Source organism: Rhinatrema bivittatum, chromosome 4 (assembly GCF_901001135.1).
Source record: "Rhinatrema bivittatum chromosome 4, aRhiBiv1.1, whole genome shotgun sequence".
In the NCBI taxonomy this organism is placed as follows: domain Eukaryota; kingdom Metazoa; phylum Chordata; class Amphibia; order Gymnophiona; family Rhinatrematidae; genus Rhinatrema; species Rhinatrema bivittatum.
Window position 1 is genome coordinate 248743486 of NC_042618.1, and position 22200 is coordinate 248765685.

The 22200-nt window shown below is 48.3% G+C and overlaps 1 protein-coding gene across 2 annotated transcripts in view; it reads right to left on the reverse strand.

The window, feature by feature from the left end:
* IPO8 (importin 8) overlaps positions 1 to 22200 on the reverse strand; it is a 285959-nt gene that overhangs the window by 169061 nt on the left and 94698 nt on the right. For both annotated transcript variants that reach the window (XR_003856437.1, XM_029600000.1), the window contains exon 6: positions 4341 to 4430. Coding sequence is in view for 1 of the 2 variants with exons in the window: in XM_029600000.1 (XP_029455860.1) it covers positions 4341 to 4430 (90 nt within the window). In the remaining variant the exon portion in view is untranslated. The remainder of the gene's footprint in view (positions 1 to 4340; positions 4431 to 22200) is intronic.

Sequence of the window (22200 nt, forward strand, 5' to 3'; positions counted from 1 at the left end):
GCACCTTTCTGTTGCAGGGGCATGCAAACAGATCTACGTCTGGGCTTCCCCAAGAGGCAGAATATCTGATTCGCTACCCCCTGGGGCAGGGACCACTCATGGGGTCTGAAGGCTTGACTCAGTCTGTCCGCTACCACGTTCTCCATTTCGGCCAAGTGCAAAGCCCTGAGTACCAGCCAGTGGGATAGGACCCACAACTCATAACCAGATCTGGACTGCTTCCTGACACAGGAGGTACAATCCCGTACCTCCCTGCTTGTTGACATACCACATGGCTACCTGGTTGTCAGTCTGGATTAGGACAACTTTGTTGGACAACAGATCTCTGAAAGTCCATTGTGCATACCTGATTGCCCGAAGCTCCAGAAAGTTGATTTGACAAGAATGTTCCTGAGCGGACCAAAGACCCTGGGTACCAAGCCCATCTACATGAGCTCCCCCATCCAAGGGTGGATTGGTGGTTAGGACAATTTGAGTGGGGAGACTCTGAAAAGAGATCCCCTGTTCCAGACTGGAAAAAACCCATCACCAGGACAATGATTCCCGGAGAGAGAAGTGACTTGGATGCAATCCTGGAGGCTCTGAATGGCTTGGCGCCACTGTGACCTCAGGGTCCACTGGGCTCTGCGCATGTGTAATCGTGCTAAGGGAGTAACATGGACTGTTGCAGCCATATGGCCCAACAACCTCAACATGTGCCAGGCCGACACCTAATGGCTCTGTTGAATCTCAGTCGCAATGGTCACCATGGCATTGGCCCTTTGGCGGGGAACATAAGAACATAAGAAAATGCCATACTGGGTCAGACCAAGGGTCCATCAAGCCCAGCATCCTGTTTCCAACAGTGGCCAATCCAGGCCATAAGAACCTGGCAAGTACCCAAAAACTAAGTCCATTCCATGTAACCATTGCTAATGGCAGGCCTTGGCCTGAGCCGTGTCTAGCAGGGCTCCAACGAAGTCCAATTGAGGTGATGGGCTGAGAATGAACCTTACTGACTCCAACACCCGAATAGTCAAGCACATGAACTTGATGGCCCCTGCCTGAGACATGCTCTTGACCAGCTAATTGTCCAGATACATGAAGACATGGCACTCCCAGTCTGCAGAGGTGTGCCGTCATTAGGGTCAGGCATTTTGTGAAGACCTGCGAGACCGAACAGCAATGCTCGGTACTGGAAGTGTGTTCCCACCACAAAATCGGAGATTCTTCCTGTTACCTGGGAAGATCTCGAGATGAGTGTATGCGTCCTTTAGGTTGAAGAAGCACAGCCAGTCCCCTTTATGCAAAAGGGTGATCAAGGTGCCCAAGGAAACCTTCTTGAACTTTTCTCTTTTTAGAAACTTGTTCAAGGCCCTTAGATTTAGGATGGGACAGAGTCCTCCTGTTCTGTTTGGAATCAGGAAGTACCTGAAGTAGAATCCCCACCCTCTTTGGCCTAGTGGTACAGGCTCGACCACTCTGGCAGTTAAGAGGAAGGAGAGCTTGTAGTACCTCCTGATGCTCTAGTGGCCCCCAATGTGGGCAGGGATGGCAATTTGGCGGAATACCCAATAGATTCAATTGGTACCCTTGGTGGTCGATGTACAGAACCCACTGTTCTGAAGTTACACTGGGCCACTGGTTTGTAAAGAATTGCAGCCTGCCCGAACCGGAGGGTCCATTGTCCCGGGTATAGGCAATTGGCGTATGCTCCGGAGTTGACTGAGGAGCTGGCTGAGGTTTGGGGGCTCTCTCCTGCCTGGGAAGGCCGTGGCAGCCCTGCTGGTATTGACGGGAATGAGGAGGCAGAGGACAGTGCTTCCCTCTGGCAAAAGAAAGACTTCCTAGGCCTCAGTCTTGACGGCCTCCTGGATGAGGACAGGTCTGACATACTGGCAGTTGTTGGAGGGTCTCATGGTGGTCCCAAAGTTGGGCCACAGCATCCCTCACCCTATCTCTGAAGAGATTCTCTCCAGTACACCGCACGTCAGCAAGTTGTTCCTGTACATCTGGTTGGAGATCAGAGGTCTGCAGTCATGCCATTCTGCGGTCACTGATTCCCACTGCAGAGACTTTCGATACCATTTTGAAAACATCGTAGGTTACACGGACCTCGTGTTGTCTGCATTCCAGACACTTGTGTACCAGCGACATGAGGGTGTCTTGCTGCAGTAGAGACAACTGCTCAGCCACCTCCTGAAGCTGCTTCCAGGTGTCCCCGAGAATACTGGCTCATATAGAGCTGACAGGCAGCAATGCGGGCAATAAGCATGGTGCCTTGAAATATATTCCTCCCAAGAGCATCCACTGCTCTGTGGTCCTTACCTGGGGGCTATGAGGAATGGGTACGAGCACACTTGGCCCTCTTGAGAGCGAATTCGACCACCACAGACTGGTGAGGCAGCTAACACTTATCGAACCTGGCAGCCTTCTGGATGAGGTAGACCCTGTCCACCTTCTTGTTAATGGGAGGGATTGTGTTCCCATATCCTCAGCAGCAACTCCTTAAGGATCTTGTATACTGGGACTGCCACAATCTCCTTAGGAGGCTCCACGAACTAGAGGATCTCAAGCAGTTGGTACCTGACATCCTCCTCTGTCACAAGTTGAAATGCGATGGCCTCCACCATCATCCTCACAAACCCTGTGAAAGTAAAGTCTTCAGATGGGGACATCCTTCGTTCATCTGGAGAAGGGTCTGACAGGAGACCATTAGAGTTCTCAGAGGAGGACCCCGTCAGATCATCCCCCAGGGGTCATAGGGACCCTCATCCTCACTATATGCTACAGGGGATGAGGCCCTAGGTGCTTGGACTTTGTCCAGAGGTACAGGCACCAGTAGAACAGGACGGGGGGGCCTTCAGGCCTCAGCATTTCTGCCAGCCTTGGCGGAGCTTCCTCCTTAGAGGAACCGGCAATAACCACCGTATTGGGGATGCTTCAATGCCCCGGACACTAATTCTGGCCCGGGAAACAGCACCAGCTGGGTCGCTAATGCACCAATGAACACGTTGAGCTTCTCCAGGAGCTGTGCGAGCGGCACCAGGTCTGGTGCCACAGGACTGAAGACCTACAGTGCCTGCTCCACCGCCAGCTGGACTTGGCGCACCAGTTCCTCCTCAAACATTGCCAAAGCCAACACTAACTGGGAGGAAGGAGAGGAGGCCAGATCTTCTTCGGACCTGCGAGGGGAATCGGCAATTGGCACTAGGACCAGTGAAAACCGTTGCAGACCCTGTCGCTCCAATCAAGGATGGGCTCTCCTCACTGCAGAGTCACTTCTGGGCCATTGCAGCAAAAGCCAGTGCATCCCTGTGTATTGACGGGGACCAGTGCAAATGCTTCTTAGGCTTCCCTTGATGATTGGCCCGATCTTTTCCCAGTGCAGAGGTTGAAGATGATGAACATGGAATCCTCGGCCTGGAGGAGATAGACAATGGTTGGTCTCTGGTGCCCCTACCCACCGGCGGCATCAACGGTCCCACTGATGTCAATGGCATGGTTTCCATTGGTGTGGCTCCCTCAATGTTGATGCCGCCGATTCCGATGGCTCAGGACTTCCTCATTCTGAGGAGCTGATCCATCTTGTTGGGGTCATCCGGGCGCATAAGCGGCAACCCAGGTCATCATGCGATGCACCGAGGCAGAGGATATATACCTCATGAGGAGGAGTGATAGACATGGTCCGGGGTACTGGAGGCATCGGCGAAAACTGGATATGGCGAAGACGGAGTGAAACAAAAGGGCCGCAAAGTCGAGGGCGATGGCGGCAGGTGTTGATGGACTGCGAAAGGAAACTTACCTAAAACACTGAAAACCCTGACTAGAGACAGTATGGGAAGGTACCAAGAGGGACCCGGCGACTGAATCAAAGGGGAAAAAACCCTGAAAACAATAGTATAAAGGTTTTCCCACAAGGCAAAAAAACAGTCAAAATGAGCTTAATTATACCACGAGGCTTGCAGCTCCATGGAAAAGAAGAGACTGAAGAGGGACTCTGCATGGACACATGCTCAGTGTGCATAGTCAAAGTTCTAGAAACTTTGACATACGTTTTCCGCATTGGGGCTCCATCTAATCATGTCACCCATGTGTGAGGTCTATCATCCTCCTTGTCCTCAGGGAATGAGATTCTTGCCTAAAGAGCAACAGTTGACAACTCAGAAGTGCAAAAGGAAAGAACACTGGGTCTCACTTTTCAGTAAGAATTTTGTTTAATAGAAGGCTCCTTTTCCCAGACATTCCTTGAAAAACAGAACTATTCTTCTTAGACAAAGACAGACCGGCAAAACCACAGACAAACCCATTAACAAATCAAAGCCTATTTTCCTGAATAAAACAGATAAACCTTTTCTTACAGCTGGGACGTCTCTGTCAATGATCGTCCTGAAGATCTCCATCCATTGGGTCATGGTCTGATTATTCACCAGTTGGAGTGGCAATACGTACTGGAGAAGAGAGGACATAAACATATCAAGCAGAGACAACTTTTTCTAAAGGAATGCACATCCACCTTTCCCCATATAGTACATACTGGGCCTAATTTTCAAAAGCATTTACATGCTTAAAACTGGGTTTTAGATGTGTACGGGTAATTTACACATGTAAGTGGACTTTTGAAAATTGCTATAATATATGCCATTCAATTGCCAATAGGTTTTACCTGCGTTAAGTGCACTTAACATTGGTAAATGGCTTTTGAAAATTGCTACAATAGTATTTTACATTTACATGCATAACTCCTTTGAAAATTCACCTGTAAGCCTTTTATTTACTGAAAGTAATATTGGATGTTGGCCTAAGCAGCCCTGAAGCTTGTCTACAACAGGAACCTATTTTGTGTCCTTTTGATAAATGTGCATACATCAAGCTACTATACCTGCCAGTTTAGCCTGTGACATTCCAATTACCGTGTATATACTTGTGTATAAGTCAAGAAATTTATGCCAGAAAATTAGCACAAAAAAGCTGGCTCAAACTATACACGCATACTATACTGTATTTGTGCACAGCCCCCCAACTTTCCAGCTCACCCGAAGTCCCTGGTGGTCCAGCAGGAGGCCCGGGAGCGATCTCCCGCTCCTGGGCCATCGGCTGCCAGTAATCAAAATCGCACCGGCAGCCCTTTGCCCTTACTATGTGACGGGGCTACCGGTGCCATGGGCTGGCCCCTGTCACATGGTAGGGGCCCTGGCAGCTGATGGACCGGGAGATCACTCCTGGGCCACCCGCTGGACCACCCGGAGTCGGAAGGGTGGGGAGCTTTGATGGGTAGGGGTTGGCTTTGGGGTTTGTTTGTTTTTTTAATGAAATTTTGACATGGGAGAGGGAGGGAAGGATTTAAACAGGAAGGGCAGCCTTGGGGAGGGAGGGAAGGAAGGATTGAAACAGGGAGGGCAGCCATGGGGGAGGGAGAGAAGGATTCATACAGCAGGGACATTTTCTTATGAGACACTATTCTGCTTTTAAAAAAATAAATAAAAGTGATTTTTTTTTTAAGTTATCAGTTTATTTCTTAGTGTGATTTCTCCATTTCATAAGCCCCTTAGGTTTTACCCTCGACTTAATCACAGTGAACAGATAAATCTTGATTTTGGGGCCCAAAAAATACCCTTGACTTATACATGAGATCAACTTATGCACGGGTATATATGGTACATCAACGAGCTAAAGAAGTGCAGCATGCCCAGGTCTGTTGGCACACCAAGCACCTGCTTGTATGCTCACAAGATAGCTGGGTTAAATGATGCTCCTACACTTTACCTTTTGCCTCTTTTGAAGTTTAGTAAAACTGGCTCAACCTTATCAACTATTATTCGAAGGAAGGATGATGTCTTTCTTTCAAGATCTCAAAGAGCGCTATGTATTTCTTCAAGCATGGTACTACCTTGAATATTTGAAGAGCTCTAATGCAAGAGACTGTTGTTTTTAAAAGTTAGACACATTCCTGCTTAATTATGCTAAGTCTAGCCTACCCATACCTTATTCTTACAATCCGATAGGAAGAACGCTTTCATCTGACTCATGTCTAGTAGAGCTCCTATAAATTCCTATTGAGAAGATGGACTCAAATGTGACGAGGTAGTTGACAATTAACCCTAATAACTTCAGCACCTGGATGGCTTTGCTCATCGATTCTAGGCACCTCCTTGAAATATGTTCTTGATCAGCCAAACATCCAGGTAGGGATATACATGCACTCCTAATCAGTGAAGATGCACAGTCACTACTGCCCTTTCTCCTTCAGAAAGAAACTGAAAACCTGGCTGTTCTCGCAAGCCTTCCCCTTGATGGATCACTCCTCATCTATCGAAAACACTCATCCCTTAATTGTTCACAGTTCCCCCCCCTCCCCCTCCCCTGGATCATTCCTTACACAGTTCGATTGTTCTTTTATTAGGCAATCGCCTAAGCCAGTATCATATGTTGATTGTTACTAACTTTACACTTTAGAGTTATGTTAAACTAAGTTCTTTCGCTTTTAATTCTTCTGTTCTGTAAATCCTTGTTCATTGTAAATCCCTGTTCATTGTAACTTTCTTCTATTTAATCGGTTACCCCTGGTTACGCTGTAAACCAGTACGATAAGACCTTCGTCTTTAGCATCGGTATATTAAAAGAATTTAAATAAATAAATTTTAAACTACTACAAGACATTTTGTGAATCCCCCTAGTGCTGATGCTAGGCTGAATGCCAGTACATGACATTGATAGTGATGTTTCCCTACTACAAATCTGAGATACTTCCTGAAATCTGGAAAAATCCCTGTTTGGGTATAACCATCTTTTATATCCATGCAGCATAGCTAGTTCCCTTTTTCCTCAAAAGGGAATTAAGGTGCTGAGGGAAATCATCTTGAACTTTTCCTTTACCAAGAATTTGCTCAAGGCCTGGGATGAGATGGAGTTCCGCTGTTCTCTTTGAGATCAGGAAAATGTTGGAACAGGTTTGACCACATTGGCCTCCAAGTAGGAGGAGAGCTCCTTCTGAAGTATTTCCTGGTGCGAAGAAGCAAACCAAGAATTTCTTGGGGGGCAATTTGGTGGTATTCCCAATTGGTATGATCTATATCCTTTTCTGATTAAGCTGAAGACCCAAGAGTCTGAGGTTACAGTGGTTCAATGGTCTATAAAAAATCTCAACTGCCTCCCCCACCCTGATAGGAAGAACCACTGGCACAGATACTGGGATCCCAGCTATGCTCTCACCGAGTCAAAACTCATCCCAGATTTTGGCTGGGATGTTGGCTATAGCTTTTGGGCCCTCTGCTGTCTGGGACAAGAGTGAGATCTCTACTGTTGACAGGGATCGGGGGGTGAAGCATAATGTCTCCTCAGTGAATAGAAAGGCCTCTTTGATGCTTTACTCATACATATCTTAGAAAAGGAGAGTGGATCTGGAGTGGCAGTGGAGATTGCGCAACACTTCAATCTGAGCCATTGCTTCCTTGATCTTATCTCCAAAGAGATTCTCTCTATTGCAGGGCATATCCTGGACATCTTGTTGTAAGTCTGAAGCCTGCAGTCATGTAAGTCTGAGAGCACCAATACCCACAGCAGAGGTTCTCAATTTCACCTTGATCCCATGCGTTTTCCATACGCCATTCCCTTGTCACATGTGTCTTCAGTGCATCATGTTGCTCTTGACAAAAGGTGCTCTGTTACTATAACGTATCTTGCACTGAGGATGTCTCTCCCAGTGTTACTTCCCAGAAGGGAAGGATTAGGTTGGCCGTCATAGTTGGTGATTCGATTATTAGGAATACAGATAGCTGGGTGGCTGGTGGGTGTGAAGATTGCCTGGTTACATACCTACGTCGTGCAAAGGTAGCAGACCTCATGCGTCACCTAGATAGGCTTTTAGACAGTGCTGAGCAGGAGCTGGCTGTCATGGTACATGTGGGCACAGACATAGAAAAATGTGGGAAAGAGGTTCCGGAAGCCAAATTTAGGCTCTTAGGTAGAAAGCTGAAAACCAGAACCTCCAGGGTAGCATTCTCTGTTCCATGCCCAGGTCCCCAGAGGCAGACAGAGCCCTGAAGTTTCAATGCTTGGAAGAGACGATGGTCCAAGGACGAGGGATTCAGTTTTGTAAGGAACTGGGGAACTTTTTGGGGAAGGGGAGTCTTATCCCGAAGGGATAGGATCCACCTTAATCAGGGTGGAACCAGGCTGCTGGCACTAACCAGCTCGCAGGCTGTGCTCGTCTCGTTGTTTAGAGTATCCGCTCAAAACAAGATTTCTCCTTTTCTGTGATGTGCGGCTATAGGTGGATTTTCTGTGAAAGTTGTTTCAAATATATTTGATCTAATAAATCCTTCCTATGTTTTGTTGCATGCAGGCATATGTGGCTCTTTTGTGAAAGGTATTCTCAGCACAGCCAAAATAAGGACTTTTTCTCTTTGGAAAAATGGTGTAAAATAGCATTCAGCATGCTTTCCCTTTGATCCATACCAGACATTTTCCTTGCTCCTTGTGTGTCAGATCTTTTGTTAGCAGTTCCCCTGAAGCAGCCTCTTTTTGGAGGCGAAACTTGTGCCCTGGTAGGGATCTTTTTTGAAATTAATTTTTCATAAATATATCTAGGGACAATCTTCCATGTGACGATCTATAGGGTAAATTGAAGATCTGATCACCCTCTTTCGAATGAGTACTTTATCCTGGATTTCCACAAGCAAACAATTATAGAGGTTATTGTAAAAAAAAATGTATTTTTTTAAATTTTTTATTCAGTGCGTATGTGGTATGTACGGGTGGTGATTGATTTTTTAATGTGTATCTATATGTATTGTATATGTAATGTATGTTTTGTATATTTTTTATATATATATATGTGTATTATTTTATGGTGATGTAGGATTGTAAATGATTTGCTTTAATTTACAAGATGTTTAAGTGAATAAAAAATCATTTTGTCTATTGTATGTTATTTGATTTTTTTGAAATTGATTATACACTCCCCCTAATGTGACACTGAGATTTCAATTACCCCAATATTGACTGGGTAAATGTAACATCAGAACATGCTACAGAGATAAAGTTCCTGGATGGATTAAATGACTGTTTTATGGAGCAACTGGTTCAGGAACCGATAAGGGGGAGCAATTTTAGATCTGATTCTCAGTGGAGCACAGGATTTGGTAAAAGAGGCAACAGTGGTGGGGGCTGCTTGGCAATAGTGATCATAACATGATTAAATTTGAATTAATGATTGGAAGGGGGACAGTAAGAAAATTAACAGCTCTAGCATTAAACTTTCACAAGGGAAATTTTGATAAAATGAGAAAAACAGTTAAAAAAAACTGAAAGGTGCAGCTATAAAGGTTAAGAATGTGCAATAGGCATGGACATGGTTTGGGGTTTTTTGGGGGGGGGGGGTTTTGGGTTTTTTTTTTTTTTTTAACAATCTTAGAAGCGCAGTCTAGATGTATTCCACTCATTAAGAAAGGTGGAAGGAAAGCCAAACGATTGCCAGCATGGTTAAAAAGTGGGGTGAAAGAGGCTATTTTAGCCAAAAGATCTTCATTCAAAAATTGGAAGAAGGATCCATCAGAAGAAAATAATATAAAGCATAAGCATTGGCAAGTTAAATGTAAGACCTAAACCCCACCCCCCCCCCCTCGCGCATGTTACAAAATCCGGGTTCGGTGAGCGCAAGGGGGTACACACTTGTGCACGCCGAGCCCTAGGGGAGCCCTGATGGCTTTCCCTGTTCCCTCCAAGGCCACTTCGAAATCGGAGCGGCCTTGGAGGGAACTTTCCTTCCACCCCCCTCCCACCTTCCCCTCCCCTCCCTTCCCCTAACCCTACCTAAACCCCCCCCCCCCCCCCCTAACCTTTATTATGCAAGTTGTGCCTGCCTCTGGGCCAAGTCCTGGCGCACGATCCCCCGGCCTAGCAGCCCATCGGAGGCCTCTGGCCATGCCCCCACCCCAGACCGCCCTGCCCCTTTTTTCAAGCCCCGGGACATGCGCGCATCGCCGGCCTATGCAAAATAGGCTCGGCGTGCGTAGGGCTTTTAAAATCTGCCCCATAATGCTTCTGTATTGCTCCATGGTGAGACTACACCATTAATTCGGTGTGCAATTCTGGATGCTGCATCTCAAAAAACAGATATAGCTGCACTGGAGAAAGTGCAGAGAAGTGTGACCAAATTGATAAAGGGCACAGAACGGTTAAAGAGAATAGGGCTATTCAGGTTGGAGAAGGCACGGCTGAGGGGGGATATGATAGAAGCCTACAAAGTCACGAAAGGACTTGAACGGGTAACTCTCTCAGATAACAGAAAGGACTAGGTGGCACTCCATGAAGTTAGCAAACAGCACATTTAAAATAAATTGGAGAAAATTCTTTCACTCAACACATAATTAAGCTCTGGAATTTATTTTTTGCATTGTCGGTTAATAGCTAGTAGCCTCATCTACATGGCATTTACATGTGATGTGCGCTATTAGCTACGTCTTTGGACGTGTGCTTTGGACATGCTGATCCTTTTATTGCATCGGGGGTTATGGATGCACATCCAAAAGTGCGTCCAACTGCTCGTTAAGCTGTGCGCTAGGCTGGGCACACTTTATTGCATCGGCCCCTAAGGCCTGGAGCTCACTGACCCTGCACGCTGAAGTGACTGCCACCAAAAATATAACCTTCCAGGGCAGGTACCTCAGGTCACCAGAGCTTTCATCAGCTGAGCTAACACTACACTGAGGTCCCAAGACACAGCAGGAGGCCTTAGGGGAGCCTCCAATTGAAGCAGACCCTGCATAAAATGTACAACCATAGGCTGTACAGAGATAAGCCTACTTTCTACACCATTGTGATATGCACTAACAGGCCGATACAGTAAACCGCGCGGGAGAGCGCCCGCTCTCCTGGGCGCGTGATTCAGGAAGCAAAGGTATGCAAATTAGGGCCCATGGTAAAAAGGAGACGCTAGGGACACTAGCACCTCCATAGCGCCTCCTTATTGACAGAAGCGGCGGCTGTCAGCGGGTTTGACAGCCGACGCTTAATTTTACCAGCGTCGGTTGTCAAACCCGCTGATAGCCACGGGTTCGGAAAATGGACGCCGGCAAAATTGAGCGTCCATCTTCCAATCTGCGGGCCGCAGGCAGATTTTTTATTTTTTTCTATTTTTGGGGCCTCCGACTTAATATCGCTATGATATTGAGTCGGAGGGTGTATAGAAAAGCAGTTTTTTCTGCTTTTCTGTACACTTTCCCTGTGCCGGTCGAAATTAACTTCTGCCTTTGGGCAGGCGTTAATTTCTGAAAGTAAAATGTGCGGCTTTGCTATTAGTTTCGGGGTGGAGGGGGGGCGCATTTTCCACGCGCTATTACCCCTCACTGTATAAGGGGTAAAAATAGCGTGTCGAAAACATGCGGCCAAATGGTGGCTAAAGGTGCGCTTGGCCGAGCGCACCATACTGAATCGGCCCATAATTGCACTAAGATGAATCCTGAGTTGGTCTTAAGACCAGCTTTGGAAAGGTGTAGAAGGTAATCAAGCAGTTTTTGCATTGAGCAGGAGAAGAGGTCTAGGGCCTTATGCTCATACCATACAAAAAAACCTCCTCCACTTCAGTCCATAGGATTTTCTGGTGGAAGGCTTTCTGGAAGTTATGAAAACATGAAAGACATCTTCTGAGAGATTAAGAGGTTGTAGGATCAACTCAACATCCAAGCTGTGAGTGACAAGACCTGGAGGTTGGGATGCTGTAACCTGCCCCAATCCTGAGTGATGAGAGCTGGGGAAGTCCCCAGTCTGCTCGGTTTCCGAATGGACAACTCCTGAAGCAGTGGAAACCAGACCGTCCTCAGCCAATGAAGATCTATGAGAATCATAGTCCCTCTGCCCTCCCCCCTAGTTTAAACAACATCCTTGTTACCAGCGAAGCTGGAAGATATGAGTACAGGAGACCTTGGCCCCAATGAAGGGCAAAGGTGCCTGAGGCTAGCTTGCCGTTTGCCCTGTACATAGAACAGAACCGAGGAACCTTCTTATTCCAAGGGACCACAAACAGATCCACCTCTGGGCTTCCCCAGGGGTGGAAGAGCCGGTTCTCTGTCCCCTGGGTCCAGAGACTATTCATAGGGTCTGAAGGACTGATTTCAGACTGGCCAGATATGTGGCCCAGAGCATCGACCTGAGGGAGAGGACCCATGACCATATCTGGACTGCCTCTTCATGCAGGAGGTAAGAGTCCATACCTCCCTACTTGTTGATGTAGTATATTGCCATTGGTTATCTGTCTGGATCAACACAATTTTGTTTGTCAGCTATCTCCGAAAGCCCACAGCACATACCTGATTGCCCAGAGCTCCAGGAAGCTGATTTGACAGAGACGTTCCTGTTAGGATTCTGTTAGGGTAGTTGGAAAGTGGGCCCTGGGCCGAAGTGAGAGGTGGTATAGACCACAGGAGGGAATCCCGTGAGCCTCACTGTCGGGAGGCAAGGTCTCAGCTGATGTCAGAATCAGAGGCAGGTTAGAGTCTTTATTTAAAGGGATAGAAGCACTACCCGTGGAGTGGGGACTTCCAGAGAGGAAGTCTCACAGACCCAGAGGGAATACCTCTGTAGAGTAGTAAAAGGTCCACGGAGCGAGTACACCAGCGAGGTCTTCAGTAGTGGTGGTAGTGGCCCGCAGCATGGGCTACACCAGAGAATGTCCTTTGTAGATCCGGTAGTGGTCTGCAGAGTGGGGTACGCCGGAGAGGTCCTTGGGAGAGATGACAGTGGCCCGCAGAGCAGGGTTCGTAGATGAGGTCCTTGTTGAATTGGTAGTGGCCCGCGGAGTGGGGAATGCTGGTGAAGGTGCTCAGTAAGAGATGGTAGCGGTCCGCAAGTCGGAGTGCGCCAGTGAGGTCCTCGAAGTAGTAGGACGAGGCCCGCAGAGCGGGTATACCTAAAGGAGTCCTCCAAAGCAATGGTAATGGTCCGCAGAGCGGGTACACCAGGGAGGTCCTTGGTAGATCAGAAGAGGGTCCGCAGAACGGAGTACTCACGAAGAGCTGTATAGGTTCCAGGAAAGCCCCGAGGAGCAGGGCAGGCAGAATCCCAGGCATAGGCCCTCCGAGGAGCGGATAGCCAAGACGAGGAAAGGGCCCCCGAGGAGCGGGTACCTGAGACGTCCATGCCGAGAAACTGGAACTGGAGCGAAGGTCTTCAGGAGCGAAGCGGATTTAGCAAGGATGGAACTCTTTGCCAAGTCGTCCATAGGCAGGGCCAGCAGGCTTAAGTACCCAAGGGGCATGACATCATCCGAAGGGACGTCCCCGAGGTTCCCGTCATGACATGGATAAGACTGGCCCGTGCGCGCACCTAGAGAGTCTCGATGGCAAGATGGCGGTCGGCGGCATCTGTGCTGACCCGGGAGGCCTGGGAGCGGTAGCCAGGTCGTCGGCAGCTAGCAGAGGCTGCCAATCTACCCCGTCAGGGAGGCAAAGAAGAAGGTGAGCAATAGTGGTCGCAGCTGTCTGCGACTGACGGGCGTAACAGTTCCTGGGCAGACCAAAGACTCTGGGTGATGAGCCCATTTACATAAGCACCCCAGCCCAGAGTGGATACATCTGTTAGGACAATTTGTCCTGGAGGAATTTGGAAGTGCACTCTATATTCCAAATTGGAAATTTCCCACCATCAGGACAAGGTCCCAGAGGGACGGAGTGACTTAAATGCAGTCCCACAGATCCTGAATGACTTGAAGCCACTGAGACCTTAGGGTCCATTGGGCTCTCTGCATGTGCAGACATGGCAAGGGAGAAACATGCACAGTTGCAACAATGCAGCCCAACAGTCTCAATATGTGCAATGCTGATACCTGCTGGCTCCCTTGAATCTCCTTGGCCTAGCAAGGCTCCGCTGAACTCCAACTGAGGTGACGAACTGAGATGGGACTTGGGGTAGTTGATGAACACTAATGACTCCAGCACCCGGATAGTAGATTGCATGGACTCCTTGGCCTCTGCGCGAGAGCTGCTCTTGACCAGCCAATCATCCAGATAGGGGAAAATGTGTACTCACAAGTCTGTGCATGAGAGCCACAATCATGGCCAAACATTTTGTAAAGATCTGCAAGGTAGACGCTAGCCCAAACAATAGAATGCGGTACTGGAAGTGCTGTTTTCTCACCATGAATTGGAGATACTTCCGGTGGCTAGAGAAGATCTCGATGTGAGTGAATGTGTCCTTTAGATTGAGAGAGCATAACCAATTCCCCTTTTGCAGAAAAGGTATCAAGGAGCCTGGGTAAACCATTTTGATCTTTTTTCTTTTTAGAAATTTGTTCCAAGGCCCTTAGATTCTCACTCATGCACGGCATGTTGGCAAACCTTTCCTGCACCTCTTGACTGAATCCGAGGCCCGCATTCAGGTGAGTCTGCAGGTGCTGATTCCTGCAGCAAAGACTCTCGATGACACCTTGAAAACATCGTAGGTTGAGCGGAGCCTTGTTTTCTACAGTCCAGACCGTTATACACCATGTCTGGAGGGTGTTTTGCTACTGCTGACACAGCTGCTCGGCCACCTCTTGTACCTGCTTCAGGATGTCCAGCATGTATTGGCCCATGAAGAGCTAGTAGGCCGCTCTGCGAGTAACGAAAAATTGGTTCTTACCTGCTAATTTTCGTTCCTGTAGTACCAGGGATCAGTCCAGACCGCTAAGTTTTGCCTCCCTTCCAGCAGATGGAGACAGAGAAAAAACTTGTAGAGCACCCCCTGTTATTCTGGTGTGCTACCTGCATCTCCTCAGTATAAACAGTCTCAAAGCAGAAACTAGTAACATTGAGGATCAACCTTGCAGATCAACCAAAGGCAATACAGGCAAATATGGAACATCGATCGAAATTGTGCAACAAGAACATTAACAAGTAGAATAAGAGAAACTTGTCATCTTCTTCTGTTATCTTTAGTAAAAACAAATTGCCAGCGTGGACTCTCAAGAAAAAACTGAGTGATAAACCCTCGGAAAAGGGAGGGCGTCTGTACTGATCCGTGGTACTACTGGAACAAAAATGAGCAGGTAAGAACCAATTTTCCTTTCCCTGTACGTACCCGGATCAGTCCAGACCGCTGGGATGTACCAAACCTTCCCTACACAGGGTGGGACCCTGAGAATCCCGTTCGAATAACTCCACTGTCAAAGTTGTTGACGTCCGAAGCCTGGACGTCCAAACAGTAATGATGAGCAAAAATGTGCAACGTCTTCCAGGTCGCTGCCCTGCAAGATTTCCTGCGGGGAAATCAACTGACACTCCGCCCATGAGGCGGCCTGAGAATGTAGCGAATGTGCCTTCAACCCCTGCTGGGACCAGCAGACCCCGGCAAATGTATGCAGACGCAATAGCCTCCTTCAACCATCGGGCAATAGTCGCCTTGGATGCGCCACTCCACAAGACAAACAAATGATCAGAAACCTGGAAGGAATTCATGACTTCCAGATAGCGCAAGAGAACTCATCGAACATCTAAACGTTTCAGCTCTCGTGTGTGGTGTTTCCGGCTCAACGTGAGGAAAAGCCGGAAGCTCAACAGACTGATTCACATGGAAAGATGAAACCATCTTTGGCAAAAAAAGACGAAACCGTCTGAATCGAGATCCCATAATCCGAAATACGCAAAAAAGGCTCCCCACACGAAAGGGCTTGAAGCTCGGACACCCAGCGAGCTGAGCAAATTGCCACCAGAAATACCGCCTTCAGCGTGAGGTCTTTTAAGGTAGCTCGCTTTAGGGGCTCAAAAGGAGCTTCACATAAGACCCTGAGTACCAGATTAAGGCTCCAAGATGGACAAACCAGGCAGACCGGGGGATTTAAGTGCTTCGCCCCCTCCTAAGGAAGCGGACGACCATGCACCTTGCCTAGAAGGCACCCCAAGGCTGCCACCTGGACCCAGAAGGAATTGAAAGACAAGCCTTTGGCTAAGCCCTTCTGTAAGAACGCCAAAGCCTGTGGCACCGATGACTGATGGGGAAGGATGGCCTGCTCCTTACACCAAGATTCGAACACCTTCCATACCCTAACATAAGTCATCAAGGTAGAAGGCCTTCGTGCCTGAACAGAGTAGCAATCACGTCCTCCTGATACCCCTCTTTCTCAACTGCCTCCTTTCAAAAGCCTGGCAGCTAGACAAAAGGGGTCCACCTGGTCAAAAAATATAGGACCCTGACGCAGGAGATTGGGAAGATGACCTAACCTCAGAGGACCGTCCACTGGAGTAGCCCCAGTGCCCCACAGGCACTGGGGCTACTCCAGAGCTATCAGGATTACCTCCCCTTGATGGACCTCTATCCATAGGAGAATCTTGCCAACCAATGGCCATGAGGCGAAGGCATAGAGAACTGAGGTCGGCCATGGAAGCACCAGAGCGTTGGCCATGGAAGCACCAGAGTGTCGACTCCTTCTGCCCCGTGTTCCTCAGGTAATCCGCTTGCACGTTGTCGGTGCCCGCGACGTGCAACGCCACCAGAAGGGTGAGATTTCCTTCTGCCCAGTCCATGAGCTGCGCTGCCTCGGTCGCCACCGGCTGACTTTTGGTTCTGCCTTGCCGGTTGATGCAGGCTACCGTCGTTGCATTGTCGGATAGGATTCAGACAACCCGACTGCGCACCATCGGTAGAAAGAGTTGCAGGGCCAAACACACTGCTCTCATTTCCAGGCGATTGATGGACCAGCTCGCCTCCTCCGCGGATCATTGGCCTTGAACAGCTTGTGACTGGCAGACTGCTCCCCAACCAGAGAGACTGGCATCCGTTGACACCACCACCCACTGGGGGACCTCGAGGTCCAGTCCGCGCTGGAGGTGTTCCGAAATCAGCCACCAGCCAAGACCGGACCTGGCAGATTGTGAGTGGTAATGGGGCCTAAAACTCCTCCGACTTTGGATCCCAACGGGAGAGTAAAGCTCATTGTAAAGGTCTCATATGAGCAAATGCCCATAGAACTAATTCCAGGGTGGACGCCATAGAGCAGAGGACTTGCAAATAATCCCAGGCTTTGGGAAGAAGGAGAGACAAAAGATGCCGGACCTGCTGCATCAGTTTGGAGATCTGCTCTCCTTGCAGAAACACCTTCCCCACACGAGTGTCAAACCTGGCCCCCAAAAAGTCCAGGATCTGGAACGGGATAAGGTTGCTCTTGGCCTGATTGACTACCCATCCCAGGGATTCCAAAAGATCCACGACCCTCATGATCGCAGCTTCGCAAAGGGCTTTCGACTTTGCTCGAATTAGCCAACCATCCAGATACGGGTGAACTAGCATACCTTCCCTCCAAAGAATTGCTGCCATGACCACCATTACACCTTGGTGAACGTCCGGGGCACTGTTGCCAGGCTAAACGGCAGGGCACAAAATTGAAAATGCCCGCCGAGGATCTTGAAGCGAAGGAACCTCTGGTGATCCCTGCGAATGACTGCGTAAATATGCCTCCGTCAAGTCCAGGGACGCCAAAAATTCGCCTGTGCGTACCGCAATGGCAGACCTCAGGATCTCCATCCGGAAACGCAGAATCTTGAGGACTCTGTTCACCTTCTTCAAGTCTAAGATCAACCGGAAGGACCCTTCCTTCTTCGGGACGATGGAGTATCGGCTGCGTCCGCACTCCTCCTGGGGGATTGGGACGATAGCCCCCAGACCGAGCAAGCGGTCAAGGGTTTGACGAATGTTGTGCGGTTTGAGGCGTGATCCGCAAGGGGAAACTAGAAATAGATCTTGGAGAGGCTGAGCAAATTGCAATGCGTAGCCTTGTCTTATGATAGTTAGAACCCATTGGTCGGTACTTATCTTGACCTATTCCTCTTACAAATCAGACAGCCGTCTCCCCACCCGGGGAACAGAGGACTGGGTCGGCCACATTTCATTGGGTGGACTTGGCGCCGGGTGTCGCGGAGCTGGCACCGTCGCGGGCAGGTCTGTGGCCACAAAAGGAATGAGACCAGGACTGCCCTCTGCCTGCGGATTGTTTCTGGGAGGTAACCGGGGCTCTGTTCTTCCTAAATCTCCGTTGTCCCTGAAAACGGGATTGCGAGAAAGGCCTTGAAGGCCTAGGCTTACCCTCCGGAAGCCTATGAACCTTGTTCTCCCCCAAGGACTTAATCAACTGCTCCAGGTCTTCCCCAAAGAGGAATCTGACCTTAAAAGGAAGAGCACCCAACTGGGCCTTGGAGGAGACATCTGCCAACCAGTTGCGGAGCCATAGAAGCCTCCATGCAGAAACTGCCGATGCCATGGTTCTGGAAGACGTACGGAGGAGGTCATATAAAGCATCCGCCCTGTACGTTACTTCCGCCTCCAAGAGCTCCGCCTCCAAGCGCTCCGCCTGAGCGGATTCCTGAGGCAGGAGATCCTGGGAAGTCAGCAACTGTTGGACCCAGCGAAGGCTCGCCCGGAGCATGAAACTACTACAAATGGCCGCGCGGATGCCCAGTTCTGAAACATCAAAAATTTATTTCAGAAGAACCTCCAGCTTTCTATCTTGGAGGTCCTTAAGGGCTGCCACTCCAGCCACTGGAATCATGGTCCTCTTTGTGACTGCCGACACTGAGGCGTCCACCTTGGGAGACCTAAGGATCTCCAGAACCTCTTCAGGCAAAGGGTACAACTTGTCCATCGCCCTTCCGACCCTGAGGCGTGCCTCCGGGACGTCCCACTCCCGGGTCATTAACTGCTGAAGCACTGAATGAAGCAGAAAGGTCTTGGATGGGCCCCGCAACCCCACTAGGACCAGACCTGTCGAATCCAGAGAAAGAGCTTCTTGAGGAAGGTCCACTCCGAGCTCTGCCAAGACCCATGGAATGAGCAGGTCCAACTCTTCTCGATGAAACAGGCAGACCACTTTTGGTTCGTCATCCTCCACCAGCGTTGCCCTACCAAGATCATCATCAGGGTCAATCCCTGGAAGGGCTGGAGGGCCTGATAGAGCATCTGGAGGACCGGTGTTCGCCACGGCCGAACTGGGGGCCCCATCTCCCGGAAGGAAAGAGCTCCAAACCCTTTTAACCTGGAGGGACCCCTGGGAGTCTTGACTCCTGGGAACCTTCTGCGGAGGCCCATCTGGCCTCCCCGGCGGAGCGACCCCCGCCTGGGAGCTCTGGGTCACCAGGAATGCTTTGTGCATTAAAAGCACAAAATCTAAAGAAAAGGCACTGGGAGTATTCCCCTCCCCCATCAGGGGATCCTGAAGGTCCTCAGGTCTGCCGGGAACCGGTGAAAGATCAGGCGGGAGATCCCTTCCCCTGAGGTTCTTTTGCACGCCGGCAAAAACATCCAAAATGGCCGCCATTCCCTCACTCAGTGGGAACGGGTCGGCCTGAGAGCTCTGACTCGCTGCATGCTTACTAGCACCACGCGGTTTTGGAAGCAACTCTGAGGGGCCTTTCCCGCCAGGAAGGCATCTAACACAGAGGCCCGATCGGAAGGGCCGCAAAGCGGACTCCCCGCAAGCCACACAACATGCCGGACACAGCATAAAGAGATGGGGGGCGCCGAGAAAACTGGAGGAAAAACACGCACCGAGGCAGACAACGCGCTCCCGCAGGTAAACGCCGCTGCAGCCGCCCCACAGGCTGGCCTGTCCACCCCGAGAGACCGTCCGAAAAGAACTGGCTCCTTTCCTTTTTTTTTTTTTTTTTTTTATAAAAAGGAACGTAGCTGAAGGATGCAGCTATCAGAAGAAGACTGACAGGCTGCTCTGCTTCTGTGCTGTCTTTCTCAATCGGACTGAGCTTTGGGGGGGGGGGAGGGACCGGACCACAGGTAATCCCCCCCCTGCTGCCTTACCATGAAGGAGCTCCTCGGGGTCACCAACCCCAGCTCCTCAACCCCTGCGACCAGCCTACCCCCTGGGAGGGTGTTCCTGTTTAGCCTTGTTGATCTGCTTTTTTTTTTTTTTTTTTTAAAGAGATCTGACCACAGCTCAACAAAAGTTGAAGACCGCAGGTTTTGCACCACCTCCATCTGCTGGAGACAGAGAAATACTGAGGAGATGCAAGTAGCACACCAGGATAATAGGGGGTTCTCTACAAGTTTTTTCTCTGTCTCCATCTGCTGGAAGGGAGGCAAAACTCAGCAGTCTAGACTGATCCGGGTACGTACAGGGAATGAGCGTAGCTCTCTGAAACACCTTCCTCCCAAGAGTATCCATGGCCCTTGGATTCCTCTCCAGAGACACAGTGGAGGGGGTCCAAAGGTGCTTAGCCTTGAAAGCATATTTGACCACAACCAATTGGTGCAGCAACTGACGCTTGTCAAATCTGGGAGCCTTTTGAACAAGGTAGACCGCATCTGCCTTCTTATTAATGGGAGCCAATGAGAAGAGGTTTTCCCACATTCTCATCTGCAACTCCGTATATCGTGCAGTGGGACTACCATGATCTCTTTAGGAAACATCATGTAGTGGAGAATATCCAGCAACTTATTTTGGGTATCCTCCTCCATCTGTAAAATAAACGGTATGGCCTCTGCCATCAGCCAGACAAAACCTGTGAAGGAGAGGTCTTCTGCTGGAGACTTCCTTCTGCCAATGGGAGGAGAAGGGTCAGGGAAAAACCCTTTTCCATAGCAGCTCTAGATTTCTGGAACTTTGTTCGCATCAATTTGCAGCTTGAGATAGACACTAAAAAATTTAAAGTTGGACTTAAGACTTGTCTGTTCAATTTAGCTTACCATATATATGAGCACTCTGAGAATTGTTTAAACATCTCGTTATCAGGCATGTAAAGTAGTTTAAATTAAGATGTTTGTTCATTTATGTTTCATTTTTGGCTTGTTGAAATAATTATGTATGTTTTTATTGTAAATTGCCAAGAGCCATTATGCACCTGGCAATTCATAAATTTTAATAAAATGTAAACAGGTCAAAAATTCCTAAAACAAACCAAAATATTCAGCTCAGCTTTCATTTGCCATTGCTTTTTATATCACAACACAATAATCCACAACCGCTAATGACTATCCGCACAATATAACCAAAACCAAAAACAGTCAAAGAACCTAAGCTCACAGTATTAAATTTAGATAGTCTTAACTTTTATTATATCAAAATCATCTCTTTATTCTGCATACTACTGATATTTGTATCATAATCATTGGCGTCCTAAACCCCATAACTTGCTTCTAAACTATCCTTCTCTCACAATCCTTATTAAAAACACAAAAGTCAGAACATAAGACAAAAAAATAGAAATACAAAAACAAAATTTTTTTCACAATAAAGGAAGCAATGGAAAAAAATATACAAAACAAACACACATATAATGCCATACAATATAAAATGTACTCTCAAGAGACTAAATCCTGTTGCGAATCAATAGTCCCCAGCTCAGGAATGATGAGCAAGATTATTTTAGCGGTCCTCTTTACTGTGGTGCCACGTTACACTCTAGAGAATTTTTGTTCAAGAACATGATCTTGTGTTTGAATCAGTTACTTTTAAACCAGTAAAGCCAAAAATAAATGTTCAATGTTAATCCATTCACCTCCGACGCAGGTAGTCTTCATACCATACCCTGCTGAATTTGTATTTCAATAAATCTCCATTTTTGTAGCCTTCTGATAGTTTACTCATCAGGGAAACATCCTCCCTGCAAAACGGGCGAAGGCATAAGAGCTCACGAGTGCCACAGGTCTCGGTAAAACAGTAAGTTCACAATCGGTGTACAGCATTCAACAGATAAAAGAAAAACTGTTGCACCATCTCCTTCCAACAAGAACCCCATCATATGATTGATCCAGGTACTTTTTTCAGCGTTTATAACTAGCAGTATATAAGTTAGAATTGAAATAAGAGGTTTGCATCTGTGTGTCCATCATAAGCAATGGGGAGGAGCTTAGGGTTTAAAACGTGAGCAGTCTCACGCTCACGGAAGCAGAGCAAATCAAATTGAAGTTGAATCTTTGTTTGGGGTAAGCGTGAGTTTATTATATCTTTTTTGTGTGATTATATTATTGATGTGTCATATAAAATGTTGTTTTTGGAATGAGAATTATCCCGAGGCAGGCAGCGACAGCTGCCGAAACGATGCAGCGTCAAAAAGGGTATGACTAAAATTGGGATCTTGGTGAAAGGAGACTGTGCAACAGTTTTCTTTTGTCTGTTGAACGCTGTACACCGATTGTGAACTAACTGTTCTTTCCGAGACCTGTGGAAATTGTGAGCTCTTATGCCTTCGCCCGTTTTGCAAGGAGGATGTTGCCCTGATGAGTAAACTATCGGAAGGCTACAAA